General features: G+C 42.0%; 1 protein-coding gene across 1 annotated transcript in view; it reads left to right on the top strand.

Moving 5' to 3' along the window:
• Positions 1-7,761: 7,761 nt before the first annotated feature.
• The window catches only part of LOC106586633 (uncharacterized), a 30,711-nt gene continuing 21,956 nt past the window's right edge, over positions 7,762-16,516 (top strand). Inside the window, exons 1-2 of the mRNA XM_014174126.3 lie at positions 7,762-7,867; positions 9,103-9,175. Of these exons, the coding sequence (XP_014029601.3) occupies positions 7,829-7,867; positions 9,103-9,175 (112 nt within the window). The 5' untranslated portion in view covers positions 7,762-7,828. The remainder of the gene's footprint in view (positions 7,868-9,102; positions 9,176-16,516) is intronic.

Consider the following 16,516-nt stretch of genomic DNA (forward strand, 5'->3'; position numbering starts at 1 on the left):
CGCAGCTCACTTGCAAGCTATGGTCCCAGCAATTTTGCGCCCCATAGACAATGTCAAATGCACAAAAATGTATTAAGAAATAGGTTAAATTATCAGAGGTTCTCACATGGCCCTTACATTGTATTACTGGGCTATATCAGCCAATATGTTAGACGTACTGGGAGAGAGCAGAGTTGGAAAGATTTGCACTTTCTCTTGAGCTATTTTGATAGCCTACCTTTTAGGAGTGGGAAGACTTTCAGACGGAGAAATATGGGTGATCAATATTTAGGCCAATTTTCTAGGCAAAGTAGTAAACTATAGCCTAATCATAGGCCTATTTAGGAAGTACATTTCCTTGGAAAGATAACTGCCCCGTGCTTCTCCACCTATGCATAGGCTATAGCCTACTTTATTTAATTGAGACCACACGCACACCTGTTCTTGCAGGTATGGCTACTGAACTGGAAGCAGCAGGGGTGATTTTAGTATGTAAATCTTGGTGGGGCAAACTCCCCCAAAAATGTTGCATGCCAGCAAAGACACTATACAACACAACGATGTGACAAACATTAATTGCACTATAATGTTGACAAATGGTGCCCACAAACTGTTAGGGCCTACATAAAGCTGACCCAACAGCAGAGTCCCAACAGCAGTCCCAACACCTTACCACTGCTACACCTGGCTATCAGCAGAACCTTGTCTGTCTATGGTATAAGGGGATGACGAGCGGATAAGAGGCAATCGTAAATTAGATTAAGACATTAAAGAGCGAGCTAGGGCGGACGTAGTGTTCAGCACTTTTGAAATGTACAGCGACACAATGCAGTACATGGGCCTTTCTTACAGTATTCTCCCTGTACACCAAGTCAGAACCGTAGGATAAATAAAGGGGGCATATAAGCAGCCAATTTAAACTCTTACAATATTCGATGATGACATTTCTCTAAAACTCCAGCGGTCTAAGGCACTGCATCTCAGTGCTAGAGGCATCACTACAGACACACTGGTTCGAATCCAGGCTGTTCCACGACCGGCCGTGATTGGGGTCCCATAGGGCGGTGCACAATTGGCCCAACGTTGTCCGGGTTTGGGTGGTGTAGGCAGTCATTGTAAATAAGAATCTGTTCTAAACTGACTTGCCTAGTTAAGTCAAGGTTAAATACAAATTTTAAATTAAAAATACAACAGGTTGTAGGCTAGATGTGCACCACCAAGTCAGATCAGTAGTCTAAATTATGAGGGGGAAGGGACCAAATTATTATGGTGAGGCACATGGGCTACTAACAGCTTACTACACAACATACACTTAATATTACTTTCTTATCTATGGTATACATATCTCCCTGGCATATTACATCATTTATGCAGCAGCATAAAATACATTTTTGGACTCATCTTGTTGTGCTGTGCTCATTTGAACAGGAAGGTGGCGTGGCAGTTCTTTGTGGGCAAATTTTGCCATCAAACTTTGTTATCAAATTCTGGCATTCTCTAGATTTATGGTGCTTTCAAGAACTGGGACTGCGGAAAAAAACAAGGTTGAATCTTGACGTCAGTTATCTTTAGGTCGGAGCTCTAGAAAGAGGACTGAGTCCCCGATTTGCAATTCCAAGTTGGATGACCATTCAAAACTTATTTTCCCAGTCAGAGCTAATTTTTTTCAGAGTTCCCAGTTATCTTGAACTCACTGAAGTCTGAGATTTCCCAGTTCCGAGTTTCCAGTTGTTTTGAATGTGGCAGAAGTCATGCTGCATTGACAATCCTCTTAAGCTTGGAAAAGAGACCCTTAAACTCAGACTTGGACCACACACCCACTGAATAGTAGGCTAGTGATTGCTTTGCAATGCTTGCAGTTGGCTACGGATTCCTTCCAAACCCCCCATTGTTGAATTTGCAATTTCCAACTTATGTAATGTTTATGTCCAATGGCTGATGTGCACCGATACATTTTATCCATAATTTCTCTTCATTATTTCTCTTCATATGACAAGGATTGAAAAGGATTTGCCAGTAGATTGTTGACTTGATTCATGATGATAACTGCTAGCTTGTTAGATAAGATTTTGAAAGTATGATGTTGACACGATCAGTTCAATCAAGGCTACGGTAGATATAACGTGATTTGACGTTATTTTATCTGTGGCCAAAGACCTTGAGCCTTCTTGGATGGGCATTTCTAATGTAACTCTATGGCAGCACCCAACGGGCTTGAATTTCCGAGCTCTCCCAGTAGATTTTGCGGTGATGTAGTGTCCCCATGAGTGACAGAACACTGAGCCAATCATGGTGGAACTAAAGAACATTACCAACCTCTACCCTCTGTATTTTCCGCTGGCTGCCCCACCACCACAGAAAGCACTGAGCTAGGCTGAAACACCGGCATTTTGGAGCTGCCTTAGTCAAGAAAACAAAAAAGAGACCATGTTTGTTTGAGGCTTTATTAACTCCATGATTATTAGATATTTTTTTACAGTGTTTTCAAACTGATATTTGACACGTATTAATGCCAACATAACATGCAAAACTGAAAATGTTTATTTTTTGCTAAAAAAGTGGGTCACCACTTAGAAGCAGCAAGAACGATGACAGCTACACTTGCTAAGTTTTGCATAGGTCTATTGGATATTGCCTTCGTTGAAGGACGATTTGCAGGCAGAGACCTATAAATGGGTAATCAATACTTATTGAAAACGAAAAGGGGCAACGCTCGCTCACCATAGTAGCCCAACCTATGTGCGCGTTGTACCTTTTCAATTTCAATTATGATTTTTTTTGTATTTTTGTACTTCGACTCCCGTTGGTTGAGCGCCATCCACTTCTTTCCATTATCAATATTTATTTACAGACGCAGTAGTAAACTACAGTCAAATCATATTTAAGTTAATTTCATATTCAAGTGAACTGTTATGTGTTTCTCCGTTCATGTAGGCAGCCTACTCTATTTCATTGAGACCACACATGCTAGGCGTACTTGAACTCTCATGTCCAACTAGGAGAGGCAGACTACTGAAGTTGAAGCAGCAAATGTGTGTGAATAATAATGCAAAAAATATGTGAATTTTTGATACAACACTTTATTCTCTCTGGGCATGTCACGCCCTGACCTGAGAGATCCTTTTTATGTCTCTATTTGGGTTTGGTCAGGGTGTGATTTGGGTGGGCATTCTATGTCTGTTTTTTAATGTTTGGGATTGCTTTGTTTCGGCCGGGTATGGCTCCCAATCAGGAACAGCTAGCTGTACACCGTTGTTGCTGATTGGGAGTCATACTTAGGCAGCCTGTTTTTCGTTTGGGTTTTGTGGGTGAATATTTTCCTGTTTAGTTTTGTTAACCTGACAGAACTGTTGCTGGTTGTTTTTTGGTTTATTTTTGTATAGTGTTCATTCGGTCCATTAAAATCATTCACGATGAACACATCCTCCGCTGCACCTTGGTCTCATTTTGACGACGGCCGTTACAGGGCAGCAAACACTGGTCAAGCCAGATGCTATTTTAAGACAGTCTGACAAATCTCCAAAGTTGATTTCCAAACTGTATCAAGGGTCGATAAAAACTTTTCCTGGTGACACAAAACATGTAAAGAAAATATGAGGAAGACCTGGTAGAAGCTATTGATGATGATGATGAATAGGTACAGATATGTTTGAATGCCCAGTCATGTTCATATCATCTCAGACATACATTGCTGTAGTTTAAGACCATCCATAGAACCTACTATATGCCAGTGAAACTGAATTACATGCACTCAAATATCATTCCTCTGCTGGAGGTGTAAAACACAAAAGGGGACATACAGTCAGAAGTTTGCATACACCTTAGCCAAATACATGTAAACTCCGTTTTTCACAATTCCTGACATTTAATCCGAGTAAAAACTCCCTGTCTTAGGTCAGTTAGGATCACCACTTTATTTTAAGAATGTGAAATGTCAGAATAATAGTAGAGAGAATGATTTATTTCAGATTTGATTTATTTCATCACATTCCCAGTGGGTCAGAAGTTTACATACACTCAATTAGTATTTGGTAGCATTGCCTTTAAATTGTTTAACTTGGGTGAACCGTTTCGGGTAGCCTTCCACAAGCTTCCCCCAATAAGTTGGGTGAATTTTGGCCCATTCCTCCTGACAGAGCTGGTGTAACTGAGTCAGGTTTGTAAACCTCCTTGCTCGCACACGATTTTTCTGTTCTGCCCACACATTTTCTATAGGATTGAGGTCAGGACTTTGTGATGGCCACTTCAATACCTTGATTTTGTTGTCCTTAAGCCATTTTGCCACAACTTTGGAAGTATGCTTGGGGTCATTGTCCATTTGGAAGACCCATTTGCGACCAAGCTTTAACTTCCTGACTGATGTCTTGAGATGTTGCTTCAATATATCCACATACATTGTACTTCCTCATGATGCCATCTATTTTGTGAAGTGCACCAGTCCCTCCTGCAGCAAAGCACCTCCACAACATGATGCTGCCACCCCTTGTGCTTCACAGTTGGGATGGTGTTCTTTGCCTTGCAAGCATCCCCCTTTCTCCTCCCAACATAATGATGGTAATTATGGCCAAACAGTTCTATTTTTGTTTCATCAGACCAGAGGACATTTCTCCAAAAAGTACGATCTTTGTCCCCATGTGCAGTTGCAAACTGTAGTCTGGCTTTTTTATGGTGGTTTTGGAGCAGTGGCTTCTTCCTTGCTGAGCGGCCTTTCAGGTTATGTCGATATAGGACTCGTTTTACTGTGGATATAGATATGTTTGTACCTGTTTCCTCCAGCATCTTCACAAGTTCCTTTGCTGTTGTTCTGGGATTGATTTGCACTTTTCGCACCAAAGTACGTTCATCTCTAGGAGACAGAACGCGTCTCCTTCCTGAGCAGTGTGATGGCTGCGTGGTTCCATGGTGTTTATACTTGCGTGCTATTGTTTGTACAGATGGACGTGGTACCTTCAGGTGTTTGGACATTGCTCCCAAGGATGAACCAGACTTGTGGAGGTCTACAATTTTTTTTTCTGAAGTCTTGGCTGATTTCTTTTGATTTTCCCATGATGCCAAGCAAAGAAGCACTGAGTTTGAAGGTAGGCCTTGAAATACATCCACAGACTCAAATTATGTCAATTAGCATATTAGAAGCTTCTAAAGCATGACATCATTTTTTGAATTTTCCAAGCTGTTTAAAGGCACAGTCAACTTAGTTTATGTAAACTTCTGACCCACTGGAATTGTGATACAGTGAATTATAAGTGAAATAATCTGTTTGTAAACAATTGTTGGAAAAATGACTTGTGTCATGCACAAAGAAGATGTCCTAACCGACTTGCCAAAACTATAGTTTGTTAACAAGAAATTTGTGAAGTGGTTGAAAAACGAGTTTTAATGACTTCACCTGTATTTGGATTTGTTATGGTCTTGTGAAGGCTGGCTGAATTCTGGCAAAGAGTGTGTTCTTTTTTCTCTGCGTGTCTACAGATTCTACCTTCTCCCTGTTTTTGTTTGTTTTGAAATGTTGATACTGCAAACTGTTATCTGAAGATACAGTGTAACCAAGCATTTAGAGCGGCTAAGAAATGCATTGCCATTAATTGGTAAGTTGGTTATACTCCCACAATGTCAAGTTATGTATTACTAGATTTGATTTATTAAAATATTAAGGGTATACTGGGCAACTTTCATAAGTTCTGGATGCCTCATATGGAATACAGTATGACTAAAGGAGTCTGTATTGAAAACAAGCCTTCGTCAGGGGAGATACCTATTTAGGCAATCCCTAGCTGTGGGAATATTCATAGTTTGGTTTTGAAAATCCAAATGGGCATCTTCATTTGATGTGAATTGGTGGACTAATTCACATAAATATTTGATAACTAATAAAGTAAGATACGTCTCTAACAAGATCCTTCACAGATGTTATCCTTGTAATAGTCCTATTTCTAAATATGTAATTCATGTAGAAAATGAATGTAGCTTTTGTAAATAGAAAAATGACTATAGAGCATTTATTTTGTGATTATTTGCATAGTGAAATATTTTGGACAGATATGAAAATATATATTAGTGACAAGATGGGGACCTGTAAGCAACCTGTAAGCATTATCAAATTTTATATTATTTTTTATTTTACATACACGCACATTGACTGACTATTGGGAGAATTTTTCATCCATAACATGACGTTCATGGGGGCTGGGGATTGGCGCAGCATCACTACAGACCCTGGTTCGATCCCGGGCTGTATCACAACTGGCCGTGATCGGGAGTCCCATAGAGCGGCGCACAATTGGCTCAGCGTCGTCTGTGTTAGGTGAGGGTTTGGCCGGGGGGGGGGGGGCTTTACTTGGCTCATTGCGCTCTAGTGACTCCTTGTGGAGAGGCTGGAAGCCTGCAGGCTGACCTCTGGTGCGGCTGGCTTCCAGGGTAAGCAGGCGGGTGATTTCTTCAGGATCGGTGTGTCCCCCACGGGACGGTTGAGCTAACATAGGCTAATGTGATTAGCATGAGGTTGTTTAGTAAGAAGAAAATTTCCCAGGACATAGACATATCTGATATTGTCAGAAATCTTACATTCTTGTTAGTTTAACTGCACTGTCCAATGTACAGTAGCTATTATAGTGAAGGAATACCATGCTGTTGTTTGAGGAGAGTGCACAGTTATGAACTTGAAAAGTTATTAATAAACCAATTAGGCACATTTGGGCATTCTTGGCACAAAATTTTTAACAAAAATGCAATGGTTCATTGGATCAGTGTAAAACTTTGCACATACACTGCTGCCATCTAGTGGCCAAAATCTACATTGCATTTCAAAGATAATGGTACAAAAAAAAAACTGTAGATTTTTTCTTTGTATTTTCTTTTACCAGATCTAATGTGTTATATTCTCCTACATTCATTTCACATTTCCACAAACTTCAAAGTGTTTCCTTTCAAATGGTATCAAGAATATGCATATCCTTGCTTCAATGCCTGAGCTACAGGCAGTTAGATTTGGGTATGTCATTTTAGGCGAAAATTGGAAAAAAGGATCCGATCTAAGTGTGGGCTGGCGGGTCATGTTTCGGAGGACGCATGACTCAACCTTCGACTCCCGAGCCCTTTGGGGAGTTGCAGTGATGAGACAAGATCGAAATTGGGGAGAAAAAGAGGGTAAAAAATGATTATGGGTAAGAAAATAAGTTTCAATATTTTTCTGATTGATTTACAATATTATATAACAAGCATTTCTCCACACCCGCAACAACATCTGCTAAACATGTGTATGTGACCAATACAATTTTATTCGATTTAAAATATATAAATACCAAATGATCAAATAAGTGTTTACAGTATTTGTCCAAATTTAACTTGTCTTTAAATATACTTTTATGTGTGTCTCTCTGGTTTGGTTTATTATTTACTTTTCTGTTACGTGTGATATTTGTATATTGTTTTGTACCATGTTCCCGTAATGCAATAAAACATTATAATACAAACAAATATTTGAAATCCAACAGTTACAATGGAAGGGTGGGGCTTGGGGCTGTGTCGTATGGGTCTTTGACTGAGAAAGACACAGTGGAGAGCCAACCAGTAATAGCACAACCTCCTTCATTATCGACGCATTGTGCCGACAACATCAGAGAACCATTCCAGACTCTGAAGTCAGAAGGACTTCGATAGTTAGGTGTTAGCCGTACTAAGATACCAGTGCCTTTCTTTTAAATGTATATAAATTGGTTCGTGATTAAACATATACATTAAGTTATTCTTAACACACCAACAGCATGTTATGGGCGGGGTTATGTCCAGCTGGGCGGTGCCCTCGCGCTGGACTTGTGCATGTTGACCACGCCCCTTCTGCATTTCGGAGAAGATGGCGTCGCAAGTACAGAGAGGAGTGCCTCTAAGTGCGGTAAGCATATTATGATATTTTACAGTATCTGTAATCTGTTGGAATTTGTATCTAGAAGTAAATTGCTGTGCAGTAAACTTAGAAGTATGGTGATAGTCTTGTTGGTTCGATCGCATAATGTAATGTGTGTTTTGGAGCTAGCTAACGTTAGCTAGCTAGCCAATATCCTTTGGGAATGTTGATTGCCGTTAGCGCGTGCGATATTGATAACCCCCAGTCCTCTTGCCAAATGGAGCATCTTCTGACCAGCGGAGCTGGATATTTCTATGTTGTCGTTTGCTAGATAAATACAGAACTATTTCTGAACTTGGGGAAAATAGATACTTTGTAGAGGCGTTTCTCCTCATCTAATGTCATGCGGTGTTGTTGTGGTGACGTGCAATATTTTTCAGTGTCACACACCGAGTAGCCCAATGGCGCTCATCCACTATTGTCAAAAACGAGTTGCGTCGAGAGATTCGGAAATCCGGGAGATTGAATTGTGTTCAAATCAAAGCGCCAGATTTCCTAACGGGCGTGTTTTCACGGCGTTGTAAAGCAGATGGCAACGACCACGAAACAGCGTATGCGAACGTGAGTAGATTACGTTGAAAACAACGGTCGGCCATCTTGGACGCTGTCTCCAGTTCATGGCTATAATATATACCCCAGTGATTCCACTCCTCGGTCACAGTATGGTTGCTGTTGCTGCATCCAAGCTATCCTATGCCATTCAAATGGTGAAATAGTGTCCATTTTCATCCTTGCACAGGTTAGAAGTGCGAGGTGTATAGCTTAACTTCATCACCATATAGCCAAGAATGACCACATTGGCCCAGACATGCATCTTGTCTAATTTAAGACTATCCTCTCCATGTGCCCTGGGCTGTGCTTGGGGAAGCTTCTGAATCTACAGGCGTGTGTGTTTGACAGGAGGGGGAAGATAGGAGGGGGAGGTTAAAGATGGGGGGATAGGAGGGGGAGGTTTAAGATGGAGAGAGGTTTGTGTGTGAAGAAGATGAGAGAGGTTTTTGTGAGATGAGTAAAGGCAGTGAGTATTAGGTGTGCTTTTCACACTTTAAACTCACGATGTGGGGATGGACACATGTAGGTTAGTCAGTCAGGACATCAAGGGTTGTCAGTCATTTGAGAATGGAGTAGCCCTAACATAATGCTTCCTGAAGGATGTGGTAATATACAACATTTTATCCATTTAATGTCATCAACATAGGCTAACTCTACTCCTCCCTTAACAGCTCTGTCCCAAGTTCCTCCACACAAACTCCACCAGCCACACCTGGCCCTTCAGCGCGATCGCAGAATTAATAGGTGAGTCATCATTCCTACTGTCCAGTCGCCAAGTTACCCGGTGTGTCACCTGTCATATTTGTCCAATCGCTGTGTCCAACTGTGAGTCATTAAATCATTACTATCCAATCACTGAGCATCATGGTGTTAAAATGGCTACTCTGAGGCAATGTTCTGCACTCATTTTGTGACCTATTTTATCCTGCTGAGTGTCTCATTTTTGGATGGGATTCTTTTCCCATACCCACAGTGTTAATGGATGGGTCTTCTTTTTCCCCTTGGGGTAGACCTATAAATCAAATTGTATTGGTTACATACACATTTAGCAGATGGTATTGCGGGTGTAGCGAATTGCTTGTGTTTCTAGCTCCAACAGTGCAGTAATATCTAACAAGTAATATCTAACAATTTCACAACAATATACACAAATCTAAAGTAAAGGAATGAAGAATATACAAATATTTGGACGAGCATTGTCGGAGCAGCATAGCATAAGAGACAGTAGAATTGAATTCAATAGAATACAGTATATACATGTGAGATGAGTAATGCAAAATATGTAAACCTTATTAAAGTGGCCAGTGAATTCAAGTATACCTATATAAGGCAGCAGCCTCTAAGGTGCTTGTGATGGCTATTTAACAGTCCGATGGCCTTGAGATAGAAGCTATTTTTCAGTCTCTGTCCCAGCTTTGATGCACCTGTACTGACCTCGCCTTCTGGATAATAGTGGGGTGAACAGGCAGTGGCTCGGGTGGTTGTTGTCCTTGATGATTTTTTTTGGCCTTTCTGTGACGTCGGGTGCTGTAGGTGTCCTGGAGGGCAAGTAGTTTGCCCCCGGTGATGCGTTGGGCAGACTTCACCACCCTCTGGAGAGCCTTGCGGTTGTGGGTGGTGCAGTTGCCGTACCAGGTGATGATACAGCTCGATAGGATGCTCTCAATTGTGCATCTGTAGAAGTTGGTGATTGTTTTCGGTGCCAAGTCACATTTCTTCAGCCTCCTGAGCTTGAAGAGGTGCTGTTGCACCTTCTTCACGACACTGTCTGTGTGGGTGGATCATTTCAGTTTGTCCGTGATGTGTACACTGAGGAACTTGAAGCTTTCCACCTTCTCCGTTGCGGTCATGTTGATGTGGATAGGGTGGTGCTCCCTCCTGCTGTTTCCTGAAGTCCACGATCAGCTTCTTTTGTTGACGTTGAGTGAGAGGGTATTTTCCTGGCACCACACTCCCAGGGCCCTCACCTCCTCCCTGTAGGCTGTCTCATTGTTGGTAATCAGGCCTACTACTGTTGTCGACTGCAAACTTGATGATTGAGTTGGAGGTGTGCGTGGCCACGCAGTCATGGGTGAACAGGGAGTACATGAGGGGGCTGAGCACGCACCCTTGTGGGGCCCCTGTGTCCAGGACCCAGTTGCACAGGGCAGGGTTCAGACCCAGGGCCCCGAACTTAACCTCTATGGGCTAGGTGGGACGCAGGCGTGCCACCCGTGGTGCACTCCATCAACAGCAGGTGCATTTCAAGAGCGGCAAATTTGAATCCAAATAAATGTCAAAATTCAAATTTTTCAAACATACAACTATTTTACACCCTTTGAAAGATAAACATCTCCTTAATCTAACCACGTTTTACGATTTCAAAAAGGTTTTACGGCGAAAGCATAAATTTAGAGTATGTTAGGACAGTACATTTACAAGAGTTGTGTGTAATGTTTTGTCAATTCAAAGACAGGGTCACCAAAACCATAAAACCAGCTAAAATGATGCACTAACCTTTTACAATCTCCATCAGATGACACTCCTAGGACATTATGTTAGACAATGCATGCATTTTTAGTTATATCAAGTTCATATTTATATCCAAAAACAGCGTTTTACTATGGCATTGATGTTGAGGAAATCGTTTCCCTCCAATAACCGGCAGTCAAGTCAGCGTCACAAATTAAATAATTAAAATTAGAAAACATTGGTAAAATATTATATTGTCATTTAAAGAATTATAGATTTACATCTCTTGAACGCAATCAACTTGCCAGATTTAAAAATAACCTTACTGGGAAATCACACTTTGCAATAATCTGAGCACTGCGCCCAGAAAAATACGCGTTGCGATACAGACTAGACGTCATGTTGGGGAGATCTAAAATCGAAAATACTATGTAAATAATCCATTACCTTTGATTCTCTTCATCAGATGTCACTTCCAGGTATCACAGGTCCATAACGAATGTAGTTTTGTTCAAAAAAGCTCATCATTTATGTCCAAAAATCTCCGTCTTGTTAGCACATGATCTAAGCCAGCCGGACTTCTCGTCATGAACGAGGGGAAAAAATATATTTACGTTCGTTCAAACATGTCAAATGTTGTATAGCATATATCATTAGGGCCTTTTTTAACCAGAACATGAATAATATTCAAGGTGGACGAATGCATACTCTTTTATAACGTATTGGAACGAGGGTACCCAACATGAACTCGCGCGCCAGGTGTCTAATGGGCCATCATCGTTCCATGGCTCTTGTTCGGTCAGATCTCCCTCCAGAAGACTCAAAACACTTTGTAAAGGCTGGTGACATCTAGTGGAAGCAATAGGAAGTGCCAAAATATTCCTCAGCCCCTGTGTTTTTCAATGGCATAGGTTTAAAGGTAATACAACACATCAGGTATCCACTTCCTGTCAGAAAATGTCTCAGGGTTTTGCCTGCCAAATGAGTTCTGTTATACTCACAGACACCATTCAAACAGTTTTAGAAACTTTAGAGTGTTTTCTATCCATATATAATAAGTATATGCATATTCTAGTTACTGGGTAGGATTAGTAACCAGATTAAATCGGGTACATTTTTTTTATCCAGACGTGCAAATGCTGCCCCCTAGCCCTAACAGGTTAATGATGAGCTTGGCGGGTACTATGGTGTTGAATGCTGAGCTGTAGAATTCTTACATCCTCTTGTCCAGGTGGGATAGGGCAGTGCGATGGCGATTGCATAGTCTGTGGATCTATTGGGGCGGTAAGCAAATTGAAGTGGGTCTAGGGTGTAAGGTAAAGGTGATATGATCCTTGACTTTTCTCTCAAAGCACTTCATGATGACAGAAGTGAATGCTACTATCGCTCGATTGTCATTTAGTTCAGTTACCATTGTTCCTGTACCCAAAAAACAATGGTGGATATCTTAAAGCATGTGGGGACAGCAGACTGGGATAGGGAGAGATTGAATATGTCTGTTAACACTCTGGCCAGCTGGTCTGCGCATGCTCTGAGGATGCGGCTAGAGATGCTGTCTGGTGCCGCCAGCCTTGCGAGGTTTAACACACTTAAATGTCTTACTCACGTCGGCCACGGAGAAGGAGAGCCCACAGTCCTTGGTAGGCCGCGTCGGTGGCACTGTGTTATCCTCAAAGCTGGCGAAAAAGGTGTTTGGCATGTCTGGGTGCAAGACGTCGGTGTCCACGACATGGCTAGTTTTCCCTTTGTAGTCCGATGATTGTCTGTAGACTCTGCCACATACGTCTCGTGTCTGAGCCGTTGAATTGCGACTCCACTTTGTCTCTGTACTGACATTTTACATGTTTGTTTGCGTTATGGAGGGAATAACTACACTGTTTCTATTCGGCTATATTCCCAGTCACCTTGACATTTTTTAATGCGGTGGTTTGCGCTTTCAGTTTTGCGCGAATGCTGCCACCAATCTACGGTTTTGGGTTTGGGTAGGTTTTAATAGTCACTATGGGTACAAAATCTCCTATTCATTTCCTGTTAAACTCACTCACCGTATCCATGTATTCGTCAATATTATTCTCACAGGCTACCCAGAACATATCCCATATCTTGAAACAGATTAAAAGTGATAGTCCTATAGACGGACCCACAGCAGTCCTGTCCCTGGGGATGTCTGTTTTCCAGAGTAGGGTTGCAAAGGGAGTGAATATTCTCAGTAACTTTCAAAATGTACCAGTAACAATATGGAATTTTCATTACATGGTTATATAACTTTTTGATGTATGCTACATGAAACCTATGCTGTATGACACACTAATGTGCAAATGAAATGTTCCATGCATGGGGAATGCATTTAACACTACACTCTGAAGAGCTTATGATCTCTGAAACCTACAATGAGTGGGAATATAACCTAATTGATGTTCAGTGAGTATCACTCTCAATTCAAATCACACTAAGGAATATGCAATTTTCTTTCCCCTGCCATGTCCTCCCCTCCTATACTCACTTTGCCTCTACCTTTCTACTACCGTTTTCCAGACTGTACTATAAAAAGTAATTGCTGTTGGCTGCTATCGCACATAAACTACTCAAGATGGCCAGAGAATGCTAAAGCTCTCTGAACCCTACAATGAGTGGGAATATAACCTAATGGAAGCTCAAAGACTATCACTCTAAATCCGTGTAATCCCCTGTCTTGCCCCTCCTCTCTACTTTTCTCCCTTCTCCTCCACTCTTCAAGTTGGCAGCCATAGATAAACATAAACTACATGAGAGCGTCAGAAAAAGAGGGAATGCAAACACTCCGTAATGTCTCAGATACCCTAGAATGATTGGGAATATAACCTAATGGATGTTCAAGGTCCCCTTTTATTTTTTTATTTTACCTTTATTTTTTATTTTATTTCACCTTTATTTAACCAGGTAGGCAAGTTGAGAACAAGTTCTCATTTACAATTGCGACCTGGCCAAGATAAAGCAAAGCAGTTTGACACACATAACAACACAGAGTTACACAAACATACAGTCAATAATATAGTAGAAAAATAAGTCTATATACAAAGTGAGCAAATGAGGTGAGATAACGGAGGTAAAGGCAAAAAAGGCCATGGTGGCGAAGTAAATACAATATAGCAAGTAAAACACTGGAATAGTAGATTTGCAGTGGAAGAAAGTGAAAAGTAGAAATATAAATAATGGGGTGCAAAGGAGCAAAATAAATAAATACAGTTGGGGAAGGGGTAGTTGTTTGGGCTAAATTATAGATGGGCTATGTACAGTTGCAGTGATCTGTGAGCTGCTCTGACAGCTGGTGCTTAAAGCTAGTGAGGGAGATAAGTGTTTCCAGTTTTAGAGATTTTTGTAGTTCGTTCCAGTCATTGGCAGCAGAGAACTGGAAGGAGAGGCGGCCGAAGGAGGAATTGGCTTTGGGGGTGACCAGAGAGATATACCTGCTGGAGTGCGTGCTACAGGTGGGTGCTGCTATGGTGACCAGCGAGCTGAGATAAGGGGGAACTTTACCTAGCAGGGTCTTGTAGATGACCTGGAGCCAGTGGGTTTGGCCACGAGTATGAAGCGAGGGCCAGCCAACGAGAGCGTACAGGTCGCATTGGTGTTTAGTATATGGGGCTTTGGTGACAAAACGGATGGCACTGTGATAGACTGCATCCAATTTATTGAGTAGGCTATTGGAGGCTATTTTGTAAATGACATCGCCGAAGTCGAGGATCAGTAGGATGGTCAGTTTTATGAGGGTATGTTTGGCAGCATGAGTGAAAGATGCTTTGTAGCTAAATAGGAAGCCAATTATAGATTTAACTTTGGATTGGAGATGTTTGATGTGAGTCTGGAAGGAGAGTTTACAGTCTAACCAGACACCTAGGTATTTGTAGTTGTCTACATATTCTAAGTCAGAACCGTCCAGAGTAGTGATGCTGGATGGGCGGGCAGGTGCGGGCAGCGATCGGTTGAAGAGCATGCATTTAGTTTACTTTGTATTTAAGAGCAGTTGGAGGCCACGGAAGGAGAGTTGTATGGCATTGAAGCTCGTCTGGAGGGTTGTTAACACAGTGTCCAAAGAAGGGCCAGAAGTATACAGAATGGTGTCGTCTGCGTAGAGGTGGATCAGAGACTCACCAGCAGCAAGAGCGACATCATTGATGTATACAGAGAAAAGAGTCGGCCCAAGAATTGAACCCTGTGGCACCCCCATAGAGACTGCCAGAGGCCCGGACAACAGGCCCTCCGATTTCACACACTGAACTCTATCAGAGAAGTAGTTGGTGAACCAGGCTAGACAATCATTTGAGAAACCAAGGCTGTTGAGTCTGCTGATGAGGATGTGGTGATTGACAGATTCGAAAGCCTTGGCCAGGTCAATGAATACGACTGCACAGTATTGTTTCTTATCGATGCAGGTTAAGATATCGTTTAGGACCTTGAGTGTGGCTGAGGTGCACCCATGACCAGCTCTGAAACCAGATTGCATAGCGGAGAAGGTGCGGTGGGATCCGAAATGGTCGGTAATCTGTTTGTTGACTTGGCTTTCGAAGACTTTAGGAAGGCAGGGTAGGATTGATATAGGTCTGTAGCAGTTTGGGTCAAGAGTGTCCCCCCCTTTGAAGAGGGGGATGACCGCAGCTGCTTTCCAATCTTTGGGAATCTCCGACGACACGAAAGAGATGTTGAACAGGCTAGTAATAGGGGTTGCAACTATTTCGGCAGATAATTTTATAAGGAAAGGGTCCAGATTGTCGAGCCCAGCTGATTTGTAGTGGTCCAGATTTTGCAGCTCTTTCAGAACATCAGCTGGATGTGGAAGAAGGAGAAATGGGGAAGGCTTGGGCGAGTAGCTGTGGGGGGTGCAGTGCTGTTGACTGCAGTAGGGGTAGCCAGGTGGAAAGCATGGCCAGCCGTAGAAAAATGCTTATTGAAATTTTCAATTATAGTGGATTTATCGGTGGTGACAGAGTTTCCTATCCTCAGTGCAGTGGGCAGCTGGGAGAAGGTGCTCTTATTCTCCAAGGACTTCACAGTGTCGCAGAACTTTTCTGAGTTTGTGTTGCAGGAAGCTAGCCCTGGCTTTTTAACTGCCTGTGTATATTGGCTTCTAACTTCCCTGAAAAGTTGCATATCACGGGGGCTGTTTGATGCTAATGCAGAACGCCACCGGATGTTTTTGTGTTGATTAAGGGCAGTCAGGTCTGGAGAGAACCAAGGGCTATATCTGTTCCTGGTTCTAAATTTCTTGAATGGGGCATGCATATTTAAGATGGTGAGGAAGGCATTTTTTAAAAAAACAAAAAAAAAAAAAAACAGGCATCCTCTACTGAAGGGATGAGGTCAATATCCTTCCAGGATACCCCGGCCAGGTCGATTAGAAAGGCCTGCTCGGATGAAGTGTTTCAGGGAGCGTTTGACAGTAATGAGTGGTCGTTTGACCGCTGACCCATTACGGATGCAGGCAGTGATCACTGAGATCTTGGTTGAAAACAGCAGAGGTGTATTTAGAGGGCAAGTTGGTTAGGATGATATCTATTTAACTAGGCGAGTCAGTTAAGAACAACTTCTTATTTTACATTTACATTTTAGTCATTTAGCAGACGCTCTTATCCAGAGCGACTTACAGTAGTGAATGCA

This window comes from Salmo salar, chromosome 25, assembly GCF_965601325.2.
Source record: "Salmo salar chromosome 25, fSalSal1, whole genome shotgun sequence".
NCBI classification, from domain to species: Eukaryota; Metazoa; Chordata; class Actinopteri; order Salmoniformes; family Salmonidae; genus Salmo; species Salmo salar.